This window comes from Aythya ferina (assembly GCF_964211825.1).
Source record: "Aythya ferina genome assembly, chromosome: Z".
In the NCBI taxonomy this organism is placed as follows: Eukaryota; Metazoa; Chordata; class Aves; order Anseriformes; family Anatidae; genus Aythya; species Aythya ferina.
This window is the reverse complement of record NC_140299.1, coordinates 34,747,704-34,761,170: the sequence shown is the minus strand read 5'-3', so window position 1 is coordinate 34,761,170 and position 13,467 is coordinate 34,747,704. Positions and strand designations below refer to the sequence as shown.

The 13,467-nt window shown below is 45.2% G+C and overlaps 1 protein-coding gene across 1 annotated transcript in view; it reads left to right on the top strand.

The window, feature by feature from the left end:
- The first annotated feature begins 227 nt into the window (after positions 1–227).
- TTC39B (tetratricopeptide repeat domain 39B) overlaps positions 228–13,467 on the top strand; it is a 77,412-nt gene continuing 64,172 nt past the window's right edge. Inside the window, exon 1 of the mRNA XM_084503213.1 lies at positions 228–326. Within this exon, the coding sequence (XP_084359339.1) occupies positions 282–326 (45 nt within the window). The 5' untranslated portion in view covers positions 228–281. The remainder of the gene's footprint in view (positions 327–13,467) is intronic.

The following is a 13,467-nucleotide window of genomic DNA, read 5'->3' as shown; positions in this document are numbered from 1 at the left end:
GCAGAGCGCAGCAGAGGCCTCGCCAGCTCCCCTGGCCCGCCGCTGCCCGGGCTGCGGGCCCGAGCCCGCGGGGCCAGGGCGGGGCCAGCGATGCAAAGCAGGGGGCGCGGACAGCGGCGCTGCCGGGCGGGCGGCCGGCGGGGGGCGGCGGGGCCGGGCCGGGCCGGGCCGGGCCGGGCCGAGCCGAGCGGGGGCGGGCGGGAGGCGTGCACCGGGCGGCGGGGAGCGGGGAGCGGGGAGCAGGGAGCGGGACCGGCGGCCGCCGTCAGCCCAGCGGGAACATGGCGAGCGTCGGCAACGGCGCCGAGGAGAACGGCGGCGAGGAGGCGAGTGCGGGGCAACGGGAAGGGAAGGGAAGGGAAAGAAGGGCAGGGCAGGGCAGGGCAGGGCAGGGCAGGGCAGGGGGCGGCCCGGCAGCGGGGAGGGGGCGAGTTGGGGAAAGTTGTGCCGGGGGCGGCCGCTGCCCCTCCGGCGCAGCCTGCTGCCGCCGGGCCGCCCTGCCCTGCTCCTGCAGCCGTTTCTTTATCGCCTCTGGGTTTTTTCCTGCCCGTTTCGCTGCCCTCGTTCCCTTCCCTTCCCTCTTTTTCTTTCCCTTTCAGCCCAGCGCGCTGCCGGTAGGCCCCGTGCCTGTGGGGCTCCGCCGTGGGGCGGCCGGGCAGCGGCTCCCCAGCCCTGCTGCGGCTTCCCCGGCTGCCGGTCCTGCCGCCGGGGCCCTCTCCTCAGCCCTCCCTGCTGCCATGGGGCCGGGCAGGTGCGGCAGCAGAGCCCCTGCAGGTCGCTGCGAGCAGGCTCCTGGGTGTAATGGGTGTCCCAGGCTGGCTTCGCGGGAGCAGGACCATGAAAGCAAGGCAGACGTAAAGGCTTGTAAAAATGCTCCTAAAAGCAGTAGCTCGAAGTCCTGGCGAGCTCGGGTGGGGATAACCCACCTGGCTCCTGACTGCAGGCTGTAAGAGCGATGACTTTCGCGTTGCTTACGCTCAGCAGCTTTTTCAGGAAGGTTCACAAGGCGTAGCTCCAGCAGGACTTTGCAGAACAACACTTGTGAATCACGTCATTGCATAATAGTTTTTGTCTTCTTTCTTTTCAAAGACCTTGCTGGTGTGAATTTCAGAAACAGGCACGCAGCCAGTGCCCTGTTTCCGAGGTGAGCTAGTGTAGGGTATAACAGAGCAGCTGACAAACGTCTATATAGTATGGGGATGCTGTATAGTTGTCTCGAATACTCATGTTTTGTATTTGGAAGTTGCAAAAGTTGCTTTTGGATGAGATGATTTAAAACAAACAAACAAATCTTCTCACTTGGAAGGTGGGGATATACTACCCTCTATTTCAGGGCATGCTAAAAAAGTTGTTACTTCCCAAGGCTGTAGCATAGAAGCATAATGTGAAGAGGAAGTGAAAAGCTATATTGCTTTGTGTATTTGAGTCAATTGCTGCAAAATCTTAATGCACCAAGTAGGGGCAGTGATCTCTGTGGGGCTAAGGTTTGTTTCTGACATAGGGAGTGAGTAAATACCAGTGGGAACAAGTTATTAATGAACTCCCGCTGCTCATAAGCGAGTAGTTCAGATTCACAATTGGTAAAACAGGTATTTAGCAACCTCGCTGTAATCCAGCTGTCCTATATAAAAACAAACAAACAAAAAAAATAAGGGTTGCTTTCTGTCAAGTGTCAGTGCTGTATCTCTTAGAGGAAAAGATGATTCCATGCAAATGGACAGGTGGACATAAAAACACCTGGAAAAGGTTTTACCTAAGCAATAGCATGCCAGAAGCAAAAAAGCTTTTTTTTTTTCCCATGAGCTCACAGTCTGTGTAGAGACTTGTACTTGATTCTCTAGAGTGTTGTTTTTGAGTGGACCAGAACAAGTAATAGCACAAGCAGTCAACTTTTTCCTGATAAGAACTGAGAGTTCAGAGAGGAATGGCAGATGCTGGCTTGATCCTGGAGAAAGTGACTGCGTGCATATCAGAAGTTGTCCCGACCGCTGGCATCCTTTGCCTGCAAGTTCATCACAGTCTTTACTAATCTCGATGTGATTTCAGCACTTCAGACATGAACTAGTTGTTTTGAAGTGCCTTAGCTGTTATTTAAGTATTTAAGCTTGGGAACGTTGCTGTTAGTTTTCTTCTTAAGAGCTGTGTGCTTCCGAGTAACGTTTACGTGTAACGTGAAAGATATGAGCTGTTTATTTCCTTGTTTATGTGTGCATCCTTAGCACCGTATAAACACAGCTTTTAGCACAGGATTTTGCTTTGTAGGGACTTGTTCATCCCTGAAGCTTTGAAAAAGGATGTGCTAAGCTAAACAACCTTGAAGTCATATTCTACTTGATGGGACCTTAACTAGCAAGAAGACTTCTGCAGTCCTTGCTGATGGTACAGGCAGCAGCTCTCTACTGTAGTCCGTGATGAAGAAAACGTGTGGTTTTCCTTATGCTTTTTTGTAGCTCGAGGAAGTACAAGATAGTATATTCGTCTTTACTTGCTTTTTTTTTTTTTTTTTTTTTTTTTGTCTTGTCCTACAGCTGTGGATTTGAATTGGGCATTTCAAGGAAGTAGTATGAAGTGTAACTCTTTGTTTTGTTCCCCAGCTGATGCAAGTGTAGTAGTTTTGGTGTTTTTTAATGAACACCAACTGGAACTGGAGACCTAAGCCTAAGAGGCCATATTAATGTGAGGATGTTCATCTGGAAAAAAAAAAAAAAGCACAAACGGTTATTAAACTCAGGATTTTTTCCGTGTGATGTTGCTTCCCGGGTGTTGAAGTGTGTGTAGGAGGATGTTGCTCCTGTACTAGGAGGAAGTTTGTTGGCTGTCAAGTGATCAGAGTGAGTGTCCACCTGTGATGTATCTACCTGTGAACTTAGAACCTGATATCTCTTAGGCCCTTAAACATCGATACAGCATTGAACTTCTATACTGCAAGTGCTCATGTTAGTGTTCTTTTGGAACAAGTTATAAATATAGGACAGATAATGTTTAGGGGCAAAATTACATTCCCAGCCACTGCAGTCTTCAAGCAAAACTTTAAGCCTTCCCCTTCTCCCCCCTCTACTGTCTAAAGATTACTTAAAATAGTGGGCCAGATCTGCTTCCCATTAAGTTCACTCTGTGCTGCCCTGGTTTTTCAAAGTCTTAAAGCCAGCTTAATTGGTTACTTGGGGATTCCCTATCCATTTAAAAAAAAAAAAAAAAAAAAAAAAAGCAACAAACCCAACCTTGGCCTTTGTGCCTGTGAGGCTTGTGGCCAGACAAAAAAGGATCATGATCTAGAAGTATCTAGATGCTATAAAAATGTCCTGTTTGCCCACAGCCAGCTAGGCTAAGGATTATATAGAGATCTGAAAGTGATTTCGTGCCCTTGCTGTGGTTAACTCTAAGTCTTGTATTAAGGGCAGGTTGGCCGATTCAGCTAATCTGTGCCTCAGCTCTAAACTAACCTGTTAAGGAAAATTTGTTTAATGATCTGATGATGCACACTGTACTCCTTTGAACTGCCCAAGCAAGGACAAATAGTATGTAGGGTGGCTTTACGAGCCTGAGCAGTTTATCTTCTGTACTAATTTCAGTATGAAACCAGTGTCTTCAGGACAGGCGTTCTTTAATTCAAGAACTGTTTAGTGCTGCTTAGTACTCCGTTAAAGTACTCAGAGTTCTTTATTCACTGCTGCTGCAGCTACTGTGCTTAAAATCAAAGAACCTACCAGAGTGCTTGCTTTCACCAGTAACAATATAATAATGTGCTTTACACTATAATAGGGAGAAAATGGCCAGTAATGCCTGCTCCTTTAATGTTTACTCTGAGGACTTTCTTTCCACTGGTTTTGGCTGGTATTTCTAACACAGAAAAATGTCAATGGGGAGAAACTGTTGTAGTTGTGCTCCCCCTGGGGACTTCGGGAAGCTGGAACAAGCTGATTAGCACCTGTTTTTTTTTTTTTTTTTTTTTTTTTAAACCTTAAAAATGAACACTTGGTGCAGATGGTGTTGGGAAAGGGCAGTAAGAGTACTTTTTCCTGTTAGAGGTATTTTTTTTTTTTCATTGTATCAAGATGAGGATGCATACTCACATTTTCTGTTACCTGTATTGTTCTGAAATGGTGAATTTTTATTGCTTGTGTTTTTCCATTTCTTAGCTGCCTTCCTGAAGTTTGTTTCAATAATCTGTTTGAGCTCCTCGGTTAACTGTGAACAAATTTGAAAAAGAATGGCTTTTAAGTCTTTGTTAATTTCCTGGAGAAGCAAAGAAAGTGAATGTAACTAAATGTCCAATTAAATGTTCTTAGTTAATGCTCCCTTTGGTTGGTCAGCTTGGTTCCCTCTTCAAAGAGAGGGAAGAAAGACACGGGGGATACAGGAAAAGGTGGGGCTATTGCGGTTAATGAATTACAAGACAGTGCAAACTGAAAGAAAGCCTGGTTTATGGCTCCTCGTGTGTGTGCACACTTTCTAGAAGTGGTGAGGTCCACTGAGGGGACAGACATGATGAAACATGAGATTACTGAAAGCTGTGGTTATTTTGAAAGCCGAAGACTTCTTCAGTGAGAACACTAATGAGAATATATAAAGGCTGCCAGGATGTGAGAAGCACAAGATGCCTCTTACAACTGCAGAGCTGACAGAGGAACTCCTGGAATAGCTAAGTACCTGTGAAGCCAGTCTGTTTCAATCTGTTATAATTTGCCTTTACATCTGTCTATTTTTTTTTTTAATGGTGTAATATTTACCTATAGAGATGGAAAAAAAGTTGAAAAAGGAAACAGCTTTTTCTGAAGACTTTTCTTCATATATCGATCTGTGGCTATACTGTTGTGGAAAACAACATCTGAGGTCTTGTAATGAACACTTTACACTGAACAATGGAAGTTACTGTCCTTAACAGGTACAGCTGTCTTGGTTACTGTAGTTAAAGGCTTGCTGCTATCCACTATATTAGACTGTTCTACTTTGTACAAAGTCTTCAAAGGGGATAGATTGTATTTAAAAAAAAAAAAAAGCACAGGGATGAGGTTTAGAGGTTGAAGAATAGGAAGGAGCTTAGTTATTTTCCTCTGAATGGCTTAAGAGTTGCAAGTACGGCATGTTGCAGGTTGGAAAGTACCTTACAGACCACCCCATTCCAACCCCCTGCCATGTGCAGGGACACCTCCCACCAGTCCAGGTTGCCCAAAGCCCCATCCAGCTTGGTCTTGAAATCCTCTGGGGATGGGGCACCCACAGCTTCTCTGGGCAACCTGTGCCAATGCCTCATCACCCTCTGAATGAAGGTTTTCCTTCTAACATCTAATCTCAATATCCCCTCTTTTAGTTTAAAGCCATTCCCCTTGTCCTGTCAGTATCTGCCCAAGTAAAAAGTTGTTCTTCATATGTTTTATAAGCCCCCTTTAGATACTGGAAGGCTGCAGTGAGGTCTTCCCAGAGCCTTCCCTTCTCCAGGCTGAACAACCGTGACTCCCTCAGCCTGTCTTCATAGGAGAGGTGCTCCAGCCCTCTGATCATCCTTGTAGCCCTCCTCTCGACTTGCTCCAACAGGTCCATATCCTTCCCCTGTCCTTCTTGTGCTGGGCGCCTCAGAGCTGAACGCAGGGCTCCAGGTAGGTTTTCCTGAGAGCAGAGCAGAGGGGGACACTCACCTCTCCAGCCCTGCTGGCCCCACTGCCTTTTATGCAACCTAGGACATGGTTGGCGTTCTGGGCTGCAAGCTCACACTGCTGGCTCATGTTGAGCTTCTCATCAGCCAACACCCTCAGGACTGTTCTCAATCTCATAGCCCAGCCATCATAAGCAAACACAAAGTTATATCACAGAATCACAGAACTGTAGGGCTTGGAAGGGACCTTGAAAGATCATTGGGTCCAACCCACCTGCCAAAGCAGGTTCCTCAGAGCAGGCTGCCCAGGTAGGCGTCCAGACGGGCCTTGAATATCTCCAGGGAAGGAGACTCCACAACCTCCCTGGGCAGCCTGTTCCAGTGCTCTGTCACCCTCACCATGAAGAAGTTCTTTCGCATGTTGGTGCGGAACTTCCTGTGCTCTAACTTGCAGCCATTGCCCCTTGTCCTTTCCCCACAAACCACTGAGAAGAGGTTGGCTACATCCTTCTGTCCCCCACCCCTCAGATATTTATATACACTGAGGAGATCCCCTCTCAGTCTTCTCTTCTCCAGGCTGAACAGACCCAGGTCTCTCAGCCTGTCCTCATAGGGAAGATGCTCCAGGCCCTGTATCATCTTTGTGGCCCTCCGCTGGACTCTTTCCAGGAGATCCCTGTCTTTCCTGTACTGGGGAGCCCAGAACTGGACACAGTACTCCAGGTGAGGCCTGACCAGGGCAGAGTAGAGGGGGAGGATCACCTCCCTTGACCTGCTGGCCACGCTTCTTTTAATGCACGCCAGGATCCCATTGGCCCTCTTGGCCACGAGGGCACAGTGCTGGCTCATGGTCAACCTGTCATCCACCAGGACCCCCAGGTCCTTCTCCTCAGAGCTCCTCTCCAGCAGGTCGTCCCCCAGCCTGTACTGATATAGATGTGGTTGTTCCTTCCCAGGTGCAGGACTCTACACTTGCTTTTATTAAATCTTATTAAATATATAGTGCTCTTAATAAATATATATATGTAGTGTTGTTTTGTGCTGTAGTGGCAATAGAGCATGCAGCTTTATGCTATCCAGGTAAATACCAGTAGATTTTTGTCATTTATCTGTTCAGATCATACCTTATTTTATAAGTTGGTCTCTTTAAATTGTGCATGTGAGTTAACCAAAATGTCACGAGATTTAAAGAAATGGTGTGAAAGTCTCCACAGATTAATAAAAACTCTCATGTATGTAATGACCATGGGCTAAAGTGAAAATGAATATAGATATTGGCAATGTGTGGAGGTCAGAACGACACAAATAGTTCACTGCCAGCCTTTTATTGTTTGGCTGCTACCTCTCCTTTCATAGTTGAAAGAAGTTTACTACACCAGTATACTACACCTTGAGTACTGTGCCTGTCTTTTCTGTTTTTATATCCCTTGGTGCTGAAGGGAGGAAGTGGCATTTAGAGAGGTTCAGTGTTTTAGATTTAACAGTGTGGGATTTCCTTTTCTGTAGCATGAGTCATCGCAGCCAGTTCATCAGCCATTTTGCAGTGTGAACGTGGTGCAAAGGAGTCAGCGTTTTGATTGCCTGTGAGTATGTGCTCCATGCTACAGTGCAATTCAACGTAATAGCACCGAAGGAGGGACTATGCACATGAGCAGTGACCTAGACACACTGACATACTGTAAACGTAACCTTACACTTAGGGTGAAATGTTAATGATCCTTTGGGCAGAAGTGACAAATCCAGCAACAACTGTGTATTTTTTCTGTCATTATTACATTCCTAGTGAAATGTCCTAAGGCTACAGATCGGTTATGCATCAGTAAGCTGCATGACATCTGTGTGTGAGGAGGGAAACTGCACATCTCTACCTTTTTGACAAGCCTCAGTGCACAAATTGATGATGTGACTTCTCTGTAGGGAAATGCATGCTGAATTCAGTGCATTGTTTCTGGATTCTGCAGCTTTCAGTCAATGGCTGAGGAAACAGCAAGCTCTGGATGTAGTGGATAAATAGTTAAAGTAGAGGGAATCTTTACTGAAGAAGGTAGTAGCCTTGTGACACATGAGGAAAACTTAATGGGGGACCTTAGTAGGTCAACTCTAACTTTATGTTAATGAAATTTGAAGGTGCATGTTACTTGTGATATTTGTTGGTAAAGAGTTACCCTCATAACTTCAGAAGAGAACGTGTTTTGTTTGTACTTGCCTTTAAGTAGCCTAGAAAGAACTAACACTTTAGCTTACTGTCAAGTTAAGTCAAGATCTGATTCTGCTAAGTGTAATTTAATGTGACGCTTGTTCTGGTTGTGACACTATATTTTTGTTAGGCTTTTGTCTGTCTCACTCTGATTCTGGTAGAAACACAATGAGCTCTTCAGAACACATTTATAAATCAGCTAATAATTAGTTAATTTTATACTAATGAGGACATCAAGTGAGTGCTTATTGAAGAGGATGCTTTTCTACTGTAATGAAAAAAAATCTGTTTCTAGGAGAGATGGAAGGTGGCCTCTCTAGCACTGGGGGAACAGGTTGTTCTCTGGACAAAAGTCATTGCTTTAATCCTGTACAGATCTCTTCAACTGTACATAATGTTGGTTTCTAAAGCTCTGCTGTTTTGTTACTGCACTTAATGCTGCTGGTGGATTAGAAGATATCCACAGAGACTGTCAAGTTCTGTAATGAGAAAAACATTATCACAAATAGGTTGTTGCAATTACCGTTACTGCAGCAAGGCATTCCTTAAAAGGAAATAAAGCACTTAAGGAAAATCACTTCAGTAGTTTTACACAATAAAATATAACTTTTGGGTGCTACCTGTGCAGCAGCTGCTGCTGCATTCTGTACAAAGCAGTGTTCAGCCATGTGGTCCAGGAAACACTTAACCTGAGGGGAACGAGGAGGTTAATATCAAAGATGCTTGTACTAGTTTCTCTTTCATATAACTAATGAAATAAAGAAAGGCAAAGCGGGCACTGAGTCATCTTTAATACAAAGTAAACATGTTTGTTCTCCAGCTTGGCGTCATCTCTGAAAAGTATTAGTATTAGCAGCTCCAAAGCAGTGTCTCTATAATGAGACTTATTGAGGATTGTTGACTGCATTGAAATTGATGAGCATTCTGGAATGCTATAAAGATATTCTTCCAGGGGAAGAGTAATTGGAAAGAGGTGATACTTTTGTCTTGGTAAGTCTGTAATATGTACACAGTGACCCTGCTACATAAATAGGATTTTTCTTTGAATCTTTAGAAAGCCAAAAAAGCAGCGAGGACCTTTATTTGAAATTGCCTAGTAAAGTTCAGGGTAACATAGAATCACAGAATCACAGAATTTCTAGGTTGGAAGAGACCTCAAGATCATCGAGTCCAACCTCTGACCTAACACTAACAGTCCCCACTAAACCATATCCCTAAGCTCTACATCTAAACATCTTTTGAAGACTTCCAGGGATGCTGACTCCACCACTTCCCTGGGCAGCCTGTTCCAGTGTCTAACAACCCTTTTGGTAAAGAAGTTCTTCCTAACATCCAACCTAAAACTCCCCTGGCTCAACTTAAGCCCATTCCCCCTCGTCCTGTCACCAGGCACGTGGGAGAACAAACCAACCCCCACCTCACTACAGCCTCCCTTGAGGTACCTGTAGAGAGCGATAAGGTCGCCCCTGAGCCTCCTCTTCTCCAGGCTGAACAAGCCCAGCTCCCTCAGCCGCTCCTCGCAGGACTTGTTCTCCAGGCCCCTCACCAGCTTCGTCGCCCTTCTCTGCACCCACTCAAGCACCTCCATGTCCTTCTTGTAGCGAGGGGCCCAAAACTGAACACAGTACTCGAGGTGCGACCTCACCAGAGCTGAGTACAGGGGGACGATCACCTCCCTAGCCCTGCTGGTCACACTGCTCCTGATACAAGCCAGGATGCCGTTGGCCTTCTTGGCCACCTGAGCACACTGCTGGCTCATATTCAGCCGACTATCCACCATCGCTCCCAGGTCCTTCTCTGCCTGGCAGCTCTCCAACCATTCCTCTCCCAGCCTGTAGCTCTGCTTGGGGTTATTGCGCCCCAGATGCAGGACCCGGCACTTGGCCTTGTTGAACTTCATGCAGATGACCTCAGCCCATCGGTGCAGCCTATCCAGATCCTCCTGCAGAGCTTTCCTACCCTCAAGCAGATCGACACACCTAACTTGGTGTCATCTGCGAACTTACTGAGGGTGCACTCGATGCCCTCGTCCAGATCATCGATGAAGATATTAAAGAGGACCGGCCCCAGCACCGAGCCCTGGGGGACGCCACTAGTGACTGGCCTCCAACTGGACTTGGCTCCATTCACCACGACTCTTTGGGCCCGGCTATCCAGCCAGTTTCTAACCCAACGAAGCGTGCGCCAGTCCAAGCCAAGAGCAGCCAGTTTCTTGAGGAGAATGCTGTGGGAGACGGTGTCAAAAGCCTTGCTGAAGTCAAGGTAGACCACATCCACAGCCTTTCCCTTGTCCACCCAGCGCGTCACTTTGTCATAGAAGGAGATCAGGTTCGTCAAGCAGGATCTGCCTTTCATAAAGCCATGCTGACTGGGCCTGATCGCCTGCTTCCCCTGCAAGTGCCTCGTGATGACTCTCAGGAGGATCTGCTCCATGAGCTTCCCTGGCACTGAGGTCAAACTGACAGGCCTGTAGTTTCCCGGGTCTGCCCTCCGGCCCTTGTTGTAGATGGGCGTCACGTTTGCTAGCCGCCAGTCAACTGGGACCTCCCCCGATAGCCAGGACTGCTGATAAATGATGGATAGTGGCTTAGCCAGCTCCTCTGCCAGTTCCCTCAGTACCCTTGGGTGGATCCCATCCGGCCCCATCGACTTGTGCACATCTAAGTGCCGTAGCAGGTCACCAACCAGTTCTTCATGGATAATGAGGGCCACATCCTGCTCCCCATCCCCTTCCACCAGCTCAGGGTACTGGGTATCCAGAGAACATCCAGTATTGCCGCTAAAGACTGAGGCAAAGAAGGCATTGAGCACCTCCGCCTTTTCCTCATCTCTTGTAACTAACTTTCCCCCCGCATCCAGTAAAGGATGGAGATTCTCCTTAGTCCTCCTTTTTGTGTTGATGTATTTATAGAAACGTTTTTTGTTATCTTTAACGGCAGTAGCCAGATTGAGCTCCAGATGAGCTTTGGCCTTCCTAATTTTGTCCCTGCACAGCCTCGCTACATCCTTAAAGTCCTCCCTAGTGGCCTGCCCACTTTTCCAAAGCTTATAAACCCTCTTTTTTCTCCTAAGATCAAGCCACAATTCTCTGTTGAGACAGGCCGGTCTTCTTCTCCGCCAGCTCGTCTTTGGGCACGTGGGGACAGACCGTTCCTGCGCCATTAAGATTTCCCTCTTGAAGAGCGCCCAGCCTTCCTGGACCCCTCTGCCCTTCAGAACTGCCTCCCAAGGGACTCCACCAACCAGTGTCCTGAGCAGCTCAAAGTCAGCCCTCCGAAAGTCCAATACAGCGGTTTTACTGGTCCCCTTCCTGGCCTCGCCAAGAATAGTGAACTCCACCATTTCGTGGTCACTCTGCCCAAGTACATGATGTACTCTTTTTCTTAGCTATTTCTATCTTACCCTTTTTTCTTTACTATGATGTAGTCTCCACTGCATCTACTTCTTTTCTATCCTGAATCAAGACAGATTTTTTTAAAAATGTATGATTGCAGCTTGATTTATACAAATACTGTGTCTTTGTTTTATGCTTCCAGAAATGTGTGAGATTTTTCTGTTTTTATTTTTTTGTGACTATTTGTCATGGCTGAAGACAGATTTTGTAGGGTAAGGACAGAGACGCAGAATTGCAGTTCTGCTCCGTCCTGCTCTAAGCTACCCATGCTTAATATGAACTATATTATGCAAGTAGAGACCTCACCAGAGTTTGGTAACTTGTGACATAACACGATCTTTACTGGAGAAGGTCTGGGAAATTTAATAAGTGCACTTAAATCTCAGCCATAAATACTTACTTAGCATAGATTAAAAACAAACCCCAAACAAACAAGTGGCAAACCTCTTATATCCAGGACTGACAGAACTGGATGTCTTAATGAGAACATACACTATTATTAGTAACTCTGATACACTTTTCAAGTTTCTTTTAATGACAGACTGCCGGAAAGCAGTGATACTCCTCTTGCTTGCACTTTCAGAAATAGTTATTTCTCTTTACGTTACAAGCACAGTTGATGTTACACTTGAGACACCTTGCATTCTATTCAGACATGCGGTTGGAGTCTCATGGTACTAAGATAAAACTGCAGGTTTACTACTATTATTATTTAAAATGAAATTATTTGAGCTCTGTTCTTTAAACTGCTTCCAGTTGTACCAAATGCCAAGCAATGATAATAGATTACCTCTATGAAACACGTGAACTCTCTGGAAACAGCACTTCCTTATGATTACCACACAGTCATTTTTTGCCATGGATTGTAATTTAGCTGTGACTTGAGTTGTTCTTATTTATCTGTGTGTGTGTTTAAACCATAAAATGAATTGCTCTGTGAAGGAGGTGCAGAAGTCTGTAGAATTATGACACCTGACGATGCATTTAAATGAGGTCTTTGGAAGGCTTCCTTGCATAGGCTATGAAATTCTGTGTGGTAGGCAAGACACCAGTTGTCCTGGGAAAAAAATTATTCTGGAAGTGTTCCCAAGTTTATAGCTGTGGCATCCAGCATTACAAGATCGAAGAATATCTGATACTATTGCATCTAGTGAAGGTGACGGCATTCACTTCAACTTCTGAACATTGATAATGGGAGAAAATGAGTGATTAATTCCTTGCTGTGATAGCCAGATAGTTTGGGAAGATGGTTTTCAATTCAGGTTAATTCTCCAGTTGGTTCATGGCTTTCACAAAACAAAAGGTACCACATACACATGTATTTTGAGTCTTTTTGATTGCCCATGCTGTTTAGTTCAAGATTAAGCCCCGTATATCAAGAATTGTGCATGTTTTTGCATTGCATGAAGGGTACAGCTCTTTCCTACTATGTATTTTGACTGATAGCTTAAGAACTTCAAAAGGGTCTTGATTTGTAATCCATTTTAGAGATAGTGTCTTTACCACTCTGTCAGTGCTTCTTGTTTTACCTCTGTTCTTTAGTTCTTGTTCTTGAATACTACTAATTGGTGATGGGTTTTTACTGTCTTTAATGTTGATCATATGAATCAACAGCTAGGTTCAGTTGCAGCTAATAGTAGTCCCACTAAAAAACAAGTAATTTGGAGGAAGGGGAGACTTCTTTTTTTTTTTCTTTGGTCTGAAGAAACCTGTTCTTGACAACAGTGGATTTCAGGTTTTTGAGAAGTTGTTTTACTAGCAAATAGTTACACAAGTTAGCAGCACAAAAAATGATGTAGCACTCAAATTATGAAACAGTAATGAAAGGAATTTTTATTCACCACAAAATAACTTTGTCAAATGGTTTGGTAAAAGATCATGGTGGAAATAAATCCCAAGTGGAAATAGGAAGAGGTTCAAGTTAACTATAACCTTTCTTTCCCATCAAGGCAGTTTGAAACAAGCAATTTAAGGAATTTTCCTTTCCCATTCTATTCCTTGCTTTTTCAGCTGATGAGGAATCATTTTGGTCAGCAAAATGAAAATCTTCTAAAAGTAAAATAAATACCTTGTTACATTGGCTCCTGTTGCTTCCAATTTTTCTATGCTTTTTTAATTTTACTTGGAGCATCCTGTGATAACATGGTAAGAACTGTTAGGTTTTGCTTCACGTTCTGCATCAAGCGTACTGAAATATGGAAATACAAGTAGGAAGGTTGTGTGAGGCAGCTGGGCAGATCTACCCTTGTGAGAGAGGAAGAATGGAGATTCTGCAATTTCAAA